This window comes from Cajanus cajan, chromosome 4 (genome assembly GCF_000230855.2).
Source record: "Cajanus cajan strain Asha chromosome 4, NIPB_CcT2T_4, whole genome shotgun sequence".
Taxonomy (NCBI): domain Eukaryota; kingdom Viridiplantae; phylum Streptophyta; class Magnoliopsida; order Fabales; family Fabaceae; genus Cajanus; species Cajanus cajan.
The window spans coordinates 60,791,675-60,809,555 of NC_138520.1; the positions used below are offsets into that span (position 1 = coordinate 60,791,675).

The 17,881-nt window shown below is 30.2% G+C and overlaps 1 protein-coding gene across 2 annotated transcripts; it reads right to left on the reverse strand.

Annotated features, from left to right (window-relative positions):
- Nucleotides 1–8,091: 8,091 nt before the first annotated feature.
- WRKY49 (WRKY DNA-binding protein 49) lies at nt 8,092–11,924 on the reverse strand. 2 transcript variants are annotated; one of them, XM_029275065.2, is made up of 3 exons: nt 11,383–11,924; nt 11,109–11,252; nt 8,092–8,774 (listed from the first exon to the last, which is right to left on the reverse strand). In XM_029275065.2, the coding sequence occupies exons 1-3, from the start codon at nt 11,676–11,678 to the stop codon at nt 8,249–8,251; spliced, it is 966 nt and encodes a 321-aa protein (XP_029130898.1). In that variant the 5' UTR covers nt 11,679–11,924; the 3' UTR covers nt 8,092–8,248. The 2 variants fall into 2 exon arrangements, with proteins under 2 accessions (XP_029130898.1, XP_020237284.1); XM_020381695.3 differs by having other exon boundaries at nt 8,092–8,771; nt 11,383–11,905.
- Nucleotides 11,925–17,881: the final 5,957 nt, after the last annotated feature.

A 17,881-nucleotide genomic window follows, 5' to 3' on the forward strand; every position in this document is an offset into this window, starting at 1 on the left:
CCCGTTGCCATCCCTAGTTCCGGGACTCATCCGGAACGACCCGTTCTCCCTCTAGAACGGCCCGTTCTCCTTCCCAGAACGGCCCGTTCTTAACTATAATATATAGTACAATTCAGTAGTTTGGAACGACCCGTTCCAGTTTGGGAACGGCCCGTTCTAGACTACTGAATCAACCCTTTTTTTTTATTTTTAAAACAATGTTACATTCCTCGTTTTAATCATTCTCCCTTATGTCTCCTTTACTCGGTAAATGTAACCCTTGTGCCTTTACCACTCCCCCTTGTTCGTTCTCCCTTGCACATGCCTCCCTCTCTCGTCTTCCTCACTCCATGAATCTTACCTGAATGCATGATTTTCATCTCTGACAATGTTTCGCTCAAAGCTATCCTCCACTGGCCACTGTCATTCTTTTTAAAAACTGATACTTTTAAGATTGGTTATTTCGCAACCGATCCTAAAAATTGGACTTTTAAGACCGATTAAATAACCGATCTTAAAAGTCCAACTTTAAAAATTGTCTCTTTTAAGATCAATTCTTTAACCGATCTTAAAAGTAAAAAATAACTAATCTTAAAAGTCTTTTCTCCACTAGTGTAAATAAAATAATAAAAAATAAGAGTATTTAGTTTAATTTGGGTAATTTCATATTTCAATTTAAAAATTGATTCAAATCGCGTGATTTAAAAACATTTAAAATTGGACTAAATCACTAATTTACGGTTTTCAAATGGTTTTGATTTTTTTTTTATCGATTTGCATTATTTTCTTCGGATTGGTTTGGTTTTGAACACTCTTATTGATAATGAATAAGTTTTTATCTCAATGAAATATTTGTATAAGTTTAAGATATTTTTATATAATAAATAATAAATATCATTTTTATTGTTCTAATAATTTATCATGTTTAAAAGAAAAGAAAAAAAATCCTTATTTTAATACAAAATTAGTATTTTAGCAAGTAAATTTTACCGGTTGAATATTTATTTTATATAATTAAGTTTTATAATATATCATCTATACAAATTATTTTAAAAATCTATTTGACATATAATTATACATATTATAATGTTAATTTTGGATGAGATTTAATAACACATCTTATGTATCACTATAGTTTATACTTATACTTTTTAACAATATATCAACATATATTATTTATATACTATATGTAAAAATAATTTTTATCAATTATTGTATCACTATAAAGTGTGTATCACTATATGACAATTTTTTATATATTATTATATATAACATTTTTTATAGTATTACTATTTAAAAATCAAATAATTATTATAAGTTAATAATAAAAAAATAGTTATTATAAAAATAACAGTTTTACAATATTACTTCTATTAATATTGACATAAAAATAAGTTATATTTATATAATATAAATTATCAGTAATAGCACAAATATAGATTATAAATATAATAAGAAATTATGCAAATATTTTTCTTGAATTAAAAATAGTGTATAGATTATTAAAAATTAAATAGTTTTTATAATATTACAAAAATTAAAATATCTTCCTCGTGCAATGCATGATACGAGGTTTATATTTTATTAATAGGGGATTCTGCCCTCTTTACCATGCATCCTTTCCTTGTTTTAAATTGAGGACAGTACCTTCTTGGACTTTAAGGGGGGGCAAAGTCATTCAATGCAGTTGTTTCATGCTATGTCGGTTATTGTCAGTTGTTTCTTGCTATGTCGGTTATTCTTTCTCACCATTATTGTGAAAAATGTGTGCAAGAAAAACGCGAAACCATGACTGTTGATGATTTTCACATTTTTCCCAATTGGTTTTTTTTTTTTTTCTTTTTTGCTTTGGACACTTCTTTACTCTACTCAAACTTTTATGTGTAACACAATAATGTTGGGTCAGCTTCCCTTTTCTAGCTGGATTTTATGTTATGAGAGTGGCTGGTGGTAAGTAGATGTTATAGTGACCGAAATATTTCTTAATTCCCAAAGAATCTTAAAACTTGGTTGTTAGGGTGGAGACTTGATTCTGCTTCAAACTTCAGGAGTTCAAAATCAGTGAGCTGGTGATCCAAACAATTGAGGTTGTGTATTGGGGTGAGCATGGTCTTGTCGATGTCTTTGGAAAGCTTCTTCTTTTTTCTTTTTTTCGTTCTTAGTAGACTTGGAATTGAGGTAAGGGAAACTAGAAGTATTTTTGGCGATTTTGGCTAAATTGTATGTTAATCTATATTATCAAAGTTGCCCTTTTGAATGAATTTCTGTTGAATTTTGTGTTGGATGGGTTTTGGTGCAAGAATGGATAAATGATGAAATTGATGATTTATAAGATCAAAAAGGAAGTCTATAGAATCAAAAGACGATCTTAAATCCCTCAAGTAGTTATGAATTTTTATGATAACAAACAAATTCACTCAAGAGACTATTTCAAATGAAACAAATGTCATATTTCGTTTGTAAGATGAAGTATATTAGACGAAGTGTATCATCCAGATTAATGCCATATTTATTTCTAGTTAGAATAACAAAATAGTCTTTAAGAAGTATTAACTCTTTATTCCTTAACAGGTCAAATGAAAAAACTTCATCGAAGATAACAAAAGCTTTTCAAAAGAAAATGTCAAATCATTGTGTCAAAAAAGAAAGAGAAAATCTCATATTTCATGGAAAAGACACTGCAAAGATTGCTATGCGTCACCCTTAACTGCTCAACGCTGACATTACTCTGCTACGTTCAAAATATAAGGAAATGATTATAAGTAGCTACTTGGATCAAATAACAAATACATGCTTCACTGATAAGCATTTAATACGTCAATGGTAATCTCTAGCTAGGATTAGTAAAGAAGATAGATGAAGCAACTTGTGAAGAAATTTGAATGTTTTAAATCCAACGTTGTTGTAATGATCATCTTCTCTAAAGCTACTATATAAGGGTCAAGCCTTCAAACAACAAAAAGAAGAAGAGGAATTACAAATAAAAGAGAGAAGGGCTATACATAGAAAAATCATCATTGAGAAGCATACTAAAATTGCAGAGCTAAAGCACTACGAAGAAACTTTTTATTAAAATTCTTGTAAATAGTTCTTTGTAATCTATTTGTGCTTAAATTTAATAACATCACGTCTAGAAGAGATAAAGCTATCATTGTAACTCTTGTCAAATGTATTTGTAAGGGTTGAGCTTGAAGAGGCTTATGCAAGAGAATACTTATTATTGAGCCTAGAGAGGCTTGTGAAAAAGAATACTTAGTTATTGAGTCTGGAGAGGCTTGTTAAAAAAATACTTGGTGTTGAGCCAAAAATGACTTGTGAAAAGAATACACATATCTTGTACAAGATATTGGAACTCAATCTGGCTGGATTAAGAACTAGACATAGTCTCTGTGTTTGAGATGAACCAGTATAAAATACTTGTGCCACTTCATTTGTTGATTTCCAGTACTTTGTCTATCCAACTTTTACTACTTCATTGCAAAAGCACGAGTTTTTGACATACACTATTCAACCCCCTTCTAGTATGTATTTTTTCTCTAATAATTGGTATTAGAGCTCAACCTTTGATGGGGTTAAGCATCTAACAGTGCTAAAGGAAAAAGATCCAAAATGGGAAGCAATGAAGGATAGTATTTGCTAGAAGGAACTTCTCTCACAAGGCCAGTGAGCTAACTCCATATGTTATTTAGTGATATATGTCAAGATCGTGGTACACCTATACCCAACTATACTAGTCCTAATGGTGGAATTGAACTTTCCTAGTGTTAGTGGCGACACCCGAAAAATTAGAGGAATGATTGGTATCCCATTTCAATTGTTGATCCAATGGGCACATTGTGTGTGAAAGGGATCTGGTTAGTTCAGTAAGGTCAATCCACTTAGACTATTTTAGTGTATTAGGAGATCTTCGTAGATGAATGTGTGATGACACTTTAGTTGTTGAGTATGCATATGATGTGATGTGAGTTTTTATTGTTGTTCATATGCATTGGATGAACATATTGTTGTGCTATGTGATTGTGGTGAATGTTTGAATTGCTTGGGTGCTTAGTTTTTAAACATGTCGACTGTTATATGTTGTAAACCATGTGGTAGTTTTTGGTTGGTTTTCATGTTGGAGAGTAGTATAAATGTTCCTTTCAATACTTATGTTTTTCAAATCTAGCTTATCCTTGCATTTTTTCCATACGAATGGACTACAATAATCATACTTTGTATAAGAGTAGAGCAAGGATAGGTTGGCAGAGGCAAGCAGTGGAGGCTATCAGGTGGATGATGACATTTTTGGATCTTTTAGGTCATCCCATGTGGTAGTCGTATATAGTTGTGCTTGGCCAACAATTATGATTTTATACTGCTTTTATATTGAATGACTATACATATGTAGAGTTCTTTTAGTTGTTTATATTTATATACATGTTATAGTGTGCATATCTAGTTATTTCGAGTATAAATCCTTCAGTATGAGATAGTTTTACTACTAATAGATGGTGATTCCACTAAGTGTAATATCTATAGTGAATCGCTACATTATGTTTATAATTAAGGGTGTTAATTTGAATTGGTTTGATGACTTAATTATTATGAATAAAAGGATATAACTCATTTCCATTAGGTCGACTTTTATTGAGATACATTCAGTTACAAGTCTTTGTCCAAATTAGGGGTTGACTTCTGATTCTTAGTTAAAGAATACATGTGTCAAACCACTTGAATTAACAACTTTTGATCTTTGACGACTTTTGATCTTTGACGACTTTCATAATATAGTTAAATTAGTTTTTTGTTCATATTATTTTCTTTTATCTAAATACCATTAAGTATTTCACACACACACACACACACACACACACACACACACACACACACACACACATATATATATATATATATATATATATATATATATAAGGAGAGACTCCAAAAGTAAATCTTGATAAATTTATTCCACTTAATAACTCATGTTTTAATCAAATTTGAATTATCCAATCATTAAATTAAAATTTTTGAAACATAGATGAGGTCTATGAATTTTTCAAAAAAAATAAAAATTATTTAATACTTAATTTCATTAATTTAAATTGATAGTTAATAAAAAAAATGTAAGCTTATGTTTGTTTTAGGTGAAACAATAGAGACGAAAATAAAGAAGGAGAATGGATTCAGGGGAGGAGATAAACTAGTTTAATTAGGATGGTAGTCCTTAATATTGTGGTATCAAAATCTAAGATTCATTATTAGGTCACCTATATGAGCACTTTTAGTCTTTTAATTTGTAGTGTCATGCACTTTCTTATGATAGATGTGTGTGAGTGAATATAATCTTTTTTAGTTCACACACATAATCTATGGAATATTCTAAAGCTAACAATTAAGAATTAATCTGCGTTTATAAGATGTGACTTTCATTGATTAAATATTTTTGTAACACAAATAAAAATTAAACATGTGTAAATATAATCTCATATTGATTATGTAACGACCTGCCTAGTCGCTCCACAACAAAACAACACCACGCAGAATAGAGCATACATATATAAAATAGAATGTATACACATATGTCTAGCCTGGGGCTTAAAATCAATATACAAAATACAACCAAATTGCTACACTAAGTAGCCAAAACATCAAAACAGCAAAATATCATCTTCATTTGTCAGATGTAGATCTGCCTCAACACACCAACCTATCCCTACTTTGCTCCCATACACAGTATGATCATTGCAGTCCCAACCACATGGAAACAATAAGGTAAGCTAGTGAAAAGAATCAGTATATATATATATATATATATATATATAATTACAGAAATTATAAATAGCTATTCAACACATCATTGAGTTCAACATGAATCAGTACTCAACATATCACAGCATACATCTCACATCATTCAACAAAACAACATTAAACAAACAATGCATCGTCACGCATATCAGCTCGGAGATCTCCTACAACAGCTCAGTCTTACGGCGTACAACAGCTCTGCCTTATGGCCTACAACAGCTCAGCCTTACGGCCTATAACAGCTAAGCCTTACGGCCTATAACAGCTCAGCCTTACGGCCTATAACAGCTCAGCCTTACGGCCTATAACAGCTCAGCCTTATGGTCTACAACAGCTCAGCCTTATGGCCTACAATAGCTTATATCAGCATGCAACACAACACAACATAGCAGCATTAACAACATACAACATATGGCACAACTCAACTTTTACAACAATACAGCTTAAACATCATAATTCAGCATGAACATCTCACAACACAACACAATCATCACTCAGCTCAACAACATTCATCATTAACAGCTTAAATCAGCATATATCAACATATATCAGCATGTATCAGCATATATCAGCATATAAAGAAAGTACTTATCCGCGCCCGGCGCACTCATGGTTGTGCCTGGCGTGGCCCAACCAGAGAGCTCCAAGGCTCAAACGCGCCCGACGAGACATAGTCACGCCCGGCACCACACCAAAACCCCAAATGCTAAGTCACTGACTGGTATCGCGCCCAGCGCGGTCCAACCACGCCCGACATGAGCCATCCAGGGGCTTCCATACTCAAGCTCGCTCGGCGCACACAAGCTTGCGCCCGGCGGGCTTGCCCAATAGAGCCCTCTGATGGTCACGCGCCCGACGCCAAGAACTGCGCCCGGCGCCCTCCCAAGCAGCAACTCTCCAAGTTGGAAAATTTTCATCAAAACCTGCACAAACAACCAGCTAATCCACATGCAAACCACCCAAAATGCCACATTTTCATCAACCAACACAAAAACCACAACTTTTCCCACATGCAACCAACAAAACATGAAAATCCCAACTTTTCACCAAAACCCCGAAAACCCGAAAACACATTTTTCATCAATCAAACCATCAATCTTTCAAAGGTAACCAGAACATGAGTTTGTAAACTCATTTACTATCAATCCAGCAAAAATCTAACTTCTCTTGCCTCGGAGAAGAAGATTCCGAACTTCCAGGAAGTGAAGAAATGGAGAAAGACGAACGGAGAAGAGAGACGAAGAAGGAGAAGTCTCAGCAAGTTCAAAACACCTACTCAGCACCTGAGATCACCAAAGAAAGACCGAAGGAATGAGAGTGAACAGCAAAGTGAGTGGAAAGAAATAGAGAGTGAGAATGAGAGTTAAGAAAGTGAGGGAGAGGAAGGAGAAGCGGAAATGGGGTCTCACAGATTAAAGATAAGACATAAATAATAATTATTAACTTAGGTAATTCTTAATTTTCAAATTAATTTTGTAATATTAGATTATACCTTACACATAAATTAATTAATTTGCACATTTTCTTACTTGTGATAAAAAAGAAAGGATTAAAATTTGTGGGCCGATAATTTTTTTTTCTTATATCACTTCATTTATTTACCCAGATGAAAAATAGATAAAATGAGACGGAAAATAGTTATTGGAAGAAAAAAAACTAAATGTGTTTGATTGGGAGAAAATAAATAAATAAAAAGTGATTGCCCATTAGTTATAATTTCTACAGTTAAATCTTTATCTATATTATAAACAAAGGAAGTACAAAACGACACATTTTGCCATGCGTCGCACGCACAACCAACCTATCAAAAGCAACTTTAAAAAAATTATCTACTTCGGGATAATCAAATTATAATACTATTATTTGAGCTTTTTTTTTAAAAAAAAATAAAAAACAAATAAATTGGACGGTACTGAAAAACCAAATCCCACTTCTTTAAGGCCCATTTGAAAAGTATAATTCCAAAAGCTATCTTCACAAATGACAATTCCAAAAGCCACAAGTGGATTGATTGTATCACTGCATCACATTAACTTATACAACAAAAGTGAAAAATCCCATGAAAGAAAACAATCTTAGACTAGTAACTTATTAAAAATTTCATGTTCTTTTGGTAATTTATTTTGTTCTATAACCACTTTTTTTCTCTCTAAAATGTACTGCCTATTAATAACAAAATAAGTAAGTTAAAAAGAACTTGAATAATCAATTTTATAAAATAAATATATATTTTTATTAAAATAGTTTCTAAAAAACATGTCCCCATATTTTACTAAAATAAATTTATAATGGAACAATTAAGATTTTCATGAAAATTTTACACTATAATAGGAGAATCTTTTTCTTTACTTCAATCATGTGACATACAAAACTATTACATTATATATTATTATTATTACATTCACATAAGGCCATAAGCAAAACAATTATAACAAACCTCTAAACTTATTGTTCTTATAAATCTTTAGATGTACATAATTATAAATCAAATGCTAGAATTTAAGCCAACGGCATAACAGGAGGTGGAGTAATTAGAAGTCCAAAGAGGTGATGTTGGAGGAGAACGGTATGAAGAACAAGAAAATTTTGTGAGAGAACTATTGACATTGTTTGATGGGTTTCTAACCATGAAGGGCACCATATCTTCAAGCAGCCCTTGTGAGCCAAAATTGTCTTGGGCCAGGCCTTGTTGGGAGTCCAATGAAGTGGATGACATCACACCCAAAGTATCATTCTCTTGGGCTTCCCGGGCTTCATGGGTATGTTGGGCTTCATTAACACAATGTGCCCTATTATGGGCTTGGGATTGGGCTTGCAAAGAGGTGGGCTTGGGCTTCTTGATTGGTGGGTGGGAATGAGATTGGTGTTGTTGGCCCATGAGGAAATATGGGTAAGCAAAGTGCAAGTGGAGCCCTTCGTAGGTTATGATGAGAGTGTCTGGGTCCTCATTTGATCTCTCAACCTGCTTCTTAGCATTGCATCTTGGGTTGGTGCACCTATAGTAGCTCCTGCTGGTTCCATGGCATCAAAATTAGTAACAAATAATTCAATTTTGGACTATGTAATTAACATTATCAGATTAATTGTCCTGTAATCAAAGAGACATATTGTTAATAGATACTAATTTAAGGGGTTCACAAATTGAGCCCAAACCCAAGTAGCTTTTAGACAAATTTGACAATGTATTAAAATTGGTAGATCAAGAAAATGAAAGAAAACATTATAGGGTTTTCTTTAAAAATTCGCACACCAATTGGCTGTTTTTCTTCATATACCTCCAAAATTATTGAGTAAAGAGTAAATTAGATAAACCCTCCTCAAGATTTTGTAAAATTGCATATACATCCATTACTTTTTTTTTTTCATTCCTACACTAACTCTCTTTAATTATTTGAGAAACATTACACTTCAAGAGTTTTAGTTCAATTTACTCTAAAGTATATATACCATTAACTACCTACATCAATTAAAAAAAAAGATTATTTTGCTTTAATTAGTAATATAGAATTTAAGTAGTTTTAAATTTTATTCATGTACGAACTTTTGTTATTATTAGTGGTCTTACTTAATTCGAGTTTGAATGAGGTGAGTCAAATCTAAATATAAAATATATTTTAAAAAATAAAATAGTTCATTTAAAATGTTTGTTCCTGTAAATTTTCATTGGAACTAGTTTTGAAAATGGATTCTAATATTAAAATTTGAATTTGGTTCTTACTTCTTTAAAGTATATGAAATGAGAAATTGTTAAATATATATATATATATATATATATATATATATATATATATATATATATATATATATATATATATAAAAGTAAAGTGGTAGTTCATACATGACCTTTTGCAGTTAAATTAATATATATTTATCTCTGACTCTCTTCATAAATTTCATAAATATTTATAAAGTCTTTCATATTTAATATATAAAAGTTATATATTGATACAAATTTTTTAAGATAAGTCTGATACAATCTTAAAATAATAAATTTGAGTCTAACTAAATCTTACAAAACCAATTTATAAATTGAGGATTGTTTTTTACTTATATATTATTTAATTATCTAATATCTAATCAATGTAAAACTCAGATTTTTTTTTCCTACATTCTCATAATCTTACTTTCTAGAGTTTTTATGAAAACAGGGATGATTATTTAGACTAATATCTAGAAGTCTAGAACTGCTTATATGCATATTATTTTTTGCCTCAATTAAAGTATTTTTTTTTTTGCATTTGTCGGGTAATATATGGATGAATGAATAGATCTCTTACACATTATAACCCAAGATGGCTAGGTTTTAATGAAAAGTTGAATGTTTTAGGTACATAGGCTATGCCTACGTGATTAATAATTTGCGATGCAACTGTCAACCCAATTTGCCATATTAACTGCTATGACATGAATACGGTAAGAAACATACTGACGCAGTGGAGTGTAAATATTCCTCACCCTCTTACTTTTTTGTATCATCTCTATTACACATCATAGACTTATCAGATACACAGATGTTGGATATAACGACAAAGACAAAGAGCCCCACTAATCTGATCGTCAAAATCCCATTAGTAATTAGTTGCTAACTAGCAATTACTAACCATCTTAATATACTAATTACTAAATCTATGAATTTATGTTCAGGTTTAAGTGTAACCATTTGCAGTGGTGGGACAGGATGGCCAAATATGTTGTGAACTGTGTGAGATTCAAAGAGTGTTGAAATAATGGGTCAGTTTTTCTTTTCTTTTCTTTTTTTTTTATAATCATATTATTAATATAGAGTGTTTATTCAGTTTACCAATGATTAATTTCTATTAAAAAATGTAACAGATCATTTTTAGTATATTAATACCGCATTTAATTACGAGATGTAAGAAAATCACTTACCATTTGCTAGGTGAAATCGAGCTTGTGAGAAAGGATGCAATAAGGAATAAACTTCTTTATAAGTATATATTTGAGAAAAAGATTAAAAAATAAATAAGTTTTATACTATAAGTTAAAATTGATTGATTGACATCAATTTTTAGACAAGTTAGACGGGAGAACTTCTATAAAAATTAAGTATACAAATTAATTTTAATTTATATTCATTTTATTTTCCTATTTTCTTCCCCAATATAAATACCAGAGAAATTTATATAAACAGAATCCCTTGACACTATGTACATGTCCCTTTTGTTTTCGGTAAAAGATTTTTGAAGTAATGAAAAGTACTGTACAACTGATTTGAGGAAATCTCTGCAGATTTTCTACAAGCAAATATGTAACCAAAAGAAAAAAGTGAAATCCAAAAGTGAATGTCGAGTTCATATATGAGCTATATAGAAGAAAAAATTTACCTAGGATTTGGGCTATTCTTGATGGATTTCTGACCATACTTTCTCCACTTATATCCATCATCACTCATCCCATTGCCAAAGCATTTGATTTTCAGGGTATACTTATTCTCAATCTTACTCAAACCCTTTTCCAATATGGAAACTCTGAAAAATTTAACAAAATTAAATCATCAAAATGCACCAAATGGGTGATCAGTTCTGGAAACTCAAGCCACACATAGTTACAAAACCACAAAAAAAGTAATTTATGGAAGTGTGGAAGGTTTCTTTATACCTTGCTGATGAGAGTTGTGGGAAGTGTTCTCTTTGGTTGGTAACTGACAAAGCATTTTCAATATCTGATATGGTAGGTCCTGAGTAAATGTTGGACATGAATCTATTAAAGGCTTGGTCACTTGAAGAGGCTTTTTTTGTGTTGTTGGGGGGTTGAGTTATTGCATCCTCTGGAACCACAAGAAGGGGAGACACATCATCCAAAAGCTCTCTCACAAGGTCATCATCCTCTGGCCCCTCTGACCAAGTGGCCATTACTTCCTCCATCATTGCCTTTGACATGGCTGACTCAACCATATTTATTAGCAACAAGATCCTTGTAGCAGTTGAAAGAGGAAGGTGAAGGAGATAGATAATAGGCTAATGAGAAGGGAAATAAAGAGTGGAGCAGATGAAGAGGTTGTTGTGACGTGTGCGTGGTTCCCCCCTCCTTCCTTGACTTTAATAAGTAAACCAAGCTGTGCCAATGTTTTTGTATCTATTCTAGTTTGACTTTCTTGGAGATTTCTGTTCCAAACAGTAGTGTTGCTATTGTAATAGTAACATCCTTGGCCAACTGCATAATGTGTCACCACTCACCACCTCGAAATTTGATGAGGCCTTTCTACTGTGCTTTTGTGGCATGGTAACTTGCCAAATGGGGTCGATCTATGGTTTCAATAGCATTTCTTTATTTTTGGCTGCAAGCAAGTGGAGCAAGTTTAACTTCTACTTTTGCTTGTAATGTACCAACATGGTGTATTATAGTTATTGGAGATATAATGTAGATTTAAGATTGGTGATATAATCATAATAGTGTATAATAGTGTATGTAAATAGAAAATAATTCTTATATTATAGATTGATTTTGTAAAATTAAATTAAATTTATAATTTATTTATTTTTAAGATGATATTAATTTATTTTAGTAATTATTAATTACATTGTGTATAATAATTGATAAATAATCATATTTTTTAAACATATTGACAAATATTCGACTCTCATAACTATATGATAATCTCAATATTTTAATAGAATAGTCTCTGACTTTAGGTTATATATATATATAGAGGAGAGTTCAAACGACATCAATGTTATTTTTATTAAGTATTACACCTCTCAATAACTTTATATTCATTGTGAATTTTGTAAATCCAACCGTTAGATTGAAAGTTCATATAATTTTATATGTATATATCAAATTTTGTTAAAATTGAATAACAACTTGAAGGTAATCAAAGTGTTCATATTTTAATATATTTTGAAATGTATATATTATGTCAATTTTGTTTTATTAGAATGAAGTATCAAATCATCTTGGATTAATATAAAATTTTATATATATGATCTAAGAGAAAATTTTTTAATCTAACGGTTGAATTTATAAAATTCATATTTAATATAAAATTATTGAGCGATGTAATACTTAGTAAAAGTTATACCGGTGTCGTTTGAACCTTCCTCGTATATATACATATATTCAGCCAATAAAACAAAATTGTTCCTTGTGATGTCTCATTTTCACTCTTTTTACAAGAACTTGGTCGATTTGATGTAGGGCTATGCTTTTGGATTAGTTTTGGGAATTGAAAGGTTGGAGTCCATATAAACATGATATGATGCAGAGCCATTACGGATGGGGGCTTTGACATTTTAAAAATTTATTGTATTGATTTGTGTGGGCTATGGTTTTGTTTAAATGTTTATTTTGTCTTGTTACATGATGGGATAGATGCATCACATTGCACAGAAGTTACTTGGTGACCCCATTTCAACCAAAGCAAGAGTCAACCTTAAAGAAATAATATTTATCATATATATTGAAAATATATTTAGGATATTCTTTGACCCGTGTAACTCTTTTTCAATTACTTCTTTATTTTTAGCATATATATTTTATTGGGGTAGGTGAGCCTGCACTGCATAATTATTTATTTGCTACTATAGATGAAACGGTAGGTTACTCACTAAAGTACGATTCTCCTTGTGAAAAGTAACGTTAGGAAAGTTATTGGAGCTTAGCCCAATAATTTAATCGAGAATCATAGAGCTTTGATTTCGTTTTTGATTCATTGGAAGCATAACATTCAAAGCAGAGGACATCCTCCAATCAACTCGAATTTCATCAAATTGTAGAAGAACGAGGAAATAAAGAGGGATTTAGAAACAAAGTAATATTCAAAAAAGAGGAAGGATTGAGAATGATTAAGGACTTTGGAGAAAGTATTCGATAATGCATCGAGAAAATCAAGAAATGCAGTTGTGAGAAGTTAATAGCAATTGAGAGAGGTTACTCACGTCACGTAGTGTAGAGCAATTATATATTCCATGTCGAACTAATATAAAATAACTATTTTTCCCTACTTTCTATAAATAAATGAGGTAGACTCATTCAAAAGGATCAGAAACTCAATACTTTCGCGCTAGTTTGCACTTATCACCCTCATCCATGGCTTCCGTACACAAGACCATTGAGTATGGTTTCTAGGCCATTTTTCTTTCTTTTAGTTTAGTTTTTCTTTCCCTTTAGCGTAGTTAGGACAACTTGTTTAGTCTAGTTTATCATTTTTGTTTTAGCTTTGAATCCTTGTGCTTTGTAACTTATAAACTATTTGAATTAAAGGATATGATTTCTGTAATGAGTCTATGTGTTGTTCATTCAGTTTACTTGAATTTCTATATGCACGAGGCTTGTTTCATGGTGGTCATCGAAGAACATATCGAAATCTTTGCATGCTAAATTAGAAATCAAACCTTGACTAGTTTAACTTATTAATCCCCTGTATTTGAGTTTCATTCTGAAAAAATTGTTGCATGCCAAGATTGTACGTAATTAACGTATGTTGTAAACTCCACATGTTTAACATACCTAAATTGAAAAAACTTGGCTAATTCAAATAAAAAGGATCCACGAACAAAAATTCCCATAAACAAATTGGCATGCTTGGTGGGACCCATTTGTGCTAATTCAAACGTAATTGAACTATTTTTAAGTATGTTTTATGAGACTTAAGAGTGGAAGAACAATGTTTATATCTAGCCAAGCAAATGTGAATAATGAAGAACATGGAAATGTAGAAAATAGGAACCCTAATCAAGAGAATGTAATGGTAAATGTAACCACGAGGGCAATTTCTCCACTTCCTATAAATAATGCTAACACCACTGGATTAGCGAATGTGTCACAAGAAGTTGTGAACGTAACTCAAGAATACCCATGGGGTATGCCTCCAAACTGGAGCGCTACTTGGCCTATGAGTAGGGGTGGGTATATGGATCCGGGTCTGCGGATCGATCCGTAAGCCCGTGGATTTCGCGGATAACAAACCCATTTTTTTCAAATTCGTATGATTATGTTTGATTTTTGAGCCCGACCCGTAAAGTCTGAAGACTTGGCAAATTTAATCCGCGAGCTCGTGGGCTAGTCCGCGCGCGGACTTCACTATTTAACATTTTTAGATATTAAGACTTTAATATTAAGTTGTGTATTTGATCTTTTAAATTAATTATTATAACATTAAAACTATGCTTAGTTAGTATATATTTGTCATTTGAATTATTTTTATGACATTTTGATACTTTTATTATTGAAAGTTTAGTACTATTATATAAGTATTTGTAATTATTTTTATTTTAATATTTTAATATTTAATATTTTTAACCATTTTAACTGTTGATAAATTTTAGTGTAATGAAATTTAGCTTATAAATAAAAAAAAATATTTTTTTCTTCTAATTTTATGTTTTTTATTTTTTAAAAATTTATTTTTTGAAGCATTATTTAGATCCGCGGACTGGTCCGTTATTCGCGAATTTGGGCAGGTCGGATATGGACTTAAAAAAAAGTCCATTATTTTACGGATCGGACTTATCCGGTCCGTATAAAATGCGGGTTTTACGGACCGGGCCTTAAACGGGCTAGACAAGTTCGTATACCCACCCCTACCTATGAGTGTAGAAATGCTAGTACCTTACCCTGTGCCAAATCCTCAAGTGCATGTCTCATCTTATGGGTATAATGCGACCTCTCACAGGATGGGCTTTATCATGCAAGACCCATACCAACATGTGAGTATCAACCTGGAAGGGTCTTTAGATCGACAAGGTAGTTATATGCCTACAAGTATAAGTAATCAGACCATTCACTACAAGAAAATGACGATTTTGCGACGGTTATATGGCCTACATTGCGACGGTTAGAACTGCCGCAAAGACAACATTGCGACGGTTTGGGAACCGTCACCAGGCAATTTTGCGACGGTTATGAGAACCGTTGCACAAACCGTCGCAAAATTGGAATTGCGACCGTTTCATCAACTGTCGCACCAAATGCCTCTATATTAACATTGCGACCCTTTCATCAACTGTCGCACCAACTGCCTCTAAATTAATATTACAACACTTTTTTTACCCGTCGGAAATTATAATTTTTTTTATAATAAATTTATTAATGTAACAATCCTCATATTTTGCCTTTCAATGATTTTATTTCACGATATTTCACTATTTAACAAGTTTTATCCTTACTTGTGCAATTTCTGGGAAACTTCCCAGAAGGTCACTCATCCTTGTACTACTCCAGGTCAAGCACGCTTAACTATGAAGTTCTGATGAGTAAGCTACCGAAATGTATATGTATGTTGTCAGTATAACTTGTACAAATTAATTCATTTAAGTCATCATCAAATATACAATCTCATATTTATACTATAATAATAATATATAATAATTTTATATTACAAATAATAATAATAATAATAATAATAATAATAATATATTTAGTTATTCTTTATTTATATGTACTTACTTTTATAATTAACATCTACTTATTTTGATTTAAAATTATAATTTAAATTATTTAAAATTTTTAATTTATAATGACAATATAATTTATAAAATTATAAATATTTATTTATTACATACTTATAAATTAAATTTTAATATTTTAAATAAATTATTAATTAATTTAATATATTTATTTACCTTAAATCAAACATATAAAATTAAAAAAATGTATTTATCCTTGTTTTATTTTCTAATTATCAACTATTAATAAAATACTAACTTAAAATCTTATCTAATTATATATAATATTCTCATATCAAATTTAAAACCAGATATTAGTTATACAAAAATATTAAGATCATATAGTAAATTGTCAATAAGATTTTAGTTAAATAATTTAAAATAATTAATGTTTCAATTATATTGTTAATTAGAAAATAATTTATTCCAAAACTAATTAATTTTTTTATATTAATTATTAGTAAAATTTAATAATTTTTAAATTAACAATTAATTGGATCGATGAAATTCAACACACACGATGAGTTATTGAGCGGAATAACTTTACCAAGAGTTATTTTGTAAGTTATCTTAAATCAAACATATAAAATTCAAAAAATGTATTTATCCTTGTTTTATTTTTTAATTATCAACCATTAATAAAATACTAACTTAAAATCTTATCTAATTATATCATAATATTTTCATATCAAATTTAAAACCAGTTCTTACATTTTCGACAAATATAAATTTTTCTGAAATATTCCATCAATAATATAGCTTTTCCTACAAAAATTTTCTCATCGAAAATATAAATTTTTCGACAGATTTAATTTTGTTTTTATAAGAAATCATCTTCGATTAATATAACATTTTGTATATATGATGTAACATTAAAAGATTTTCAATTTAACGGTTAAATTTACAAAATTCACATTTAATATAAAGTTATTGAGTGGTGTAACACTTAGTAAAATTTACATTGATGTAATTATAAACCCCCTCATATATATATATATATATATATATATATATATATATATATATTAAATGTGACTTTTACTAAGTATTACACCGCTCAATAACTTTATATTAAATGTGAATTTGGTAAATCCAACTGTTAGATTGAAAGTTCATATCTCTCATAGATTATATATACAAAACTTTATATTAACCCAAGATGATTTGATACTTCATTTTTATAAAACAAAATTGATGTAATATATTCATTTCAAAATACACTAAAATATAAACAATTTGATTACCTTCTAGTTGTTGTTCAATTTTAACAAAATTTGATATACACTTATAAAGTGATATGAACTTTCAATTTAACGGTTGGATTTACAAAATACACATTTAATATAAAGTTATTGAGCAGCATAATACTTAATAAAAGTTACATTGGTATAATTATAACCCCCTATATTATATATATATATATATATATATATATATATATATATATATATATATATAGGGACGGATGTACGTTTGGAATAGTGGGCACTTGCCCCACTACTATTTGACATATACATAATTTTTTATCTAAAAAAATAATATATTTTAAAAAATAAAAATTATATTCTAATAAAATAAAAATATAGATTCAGAAAAAAATGTTTATTTATTTTATATTTGTCAAATTTTTGAAAGAAATTAATTCTCATGTAATAAAAAAAATTTCTTAATAATGAATTAATTTTTTAAAAAAGTTTAATTATAATATATAT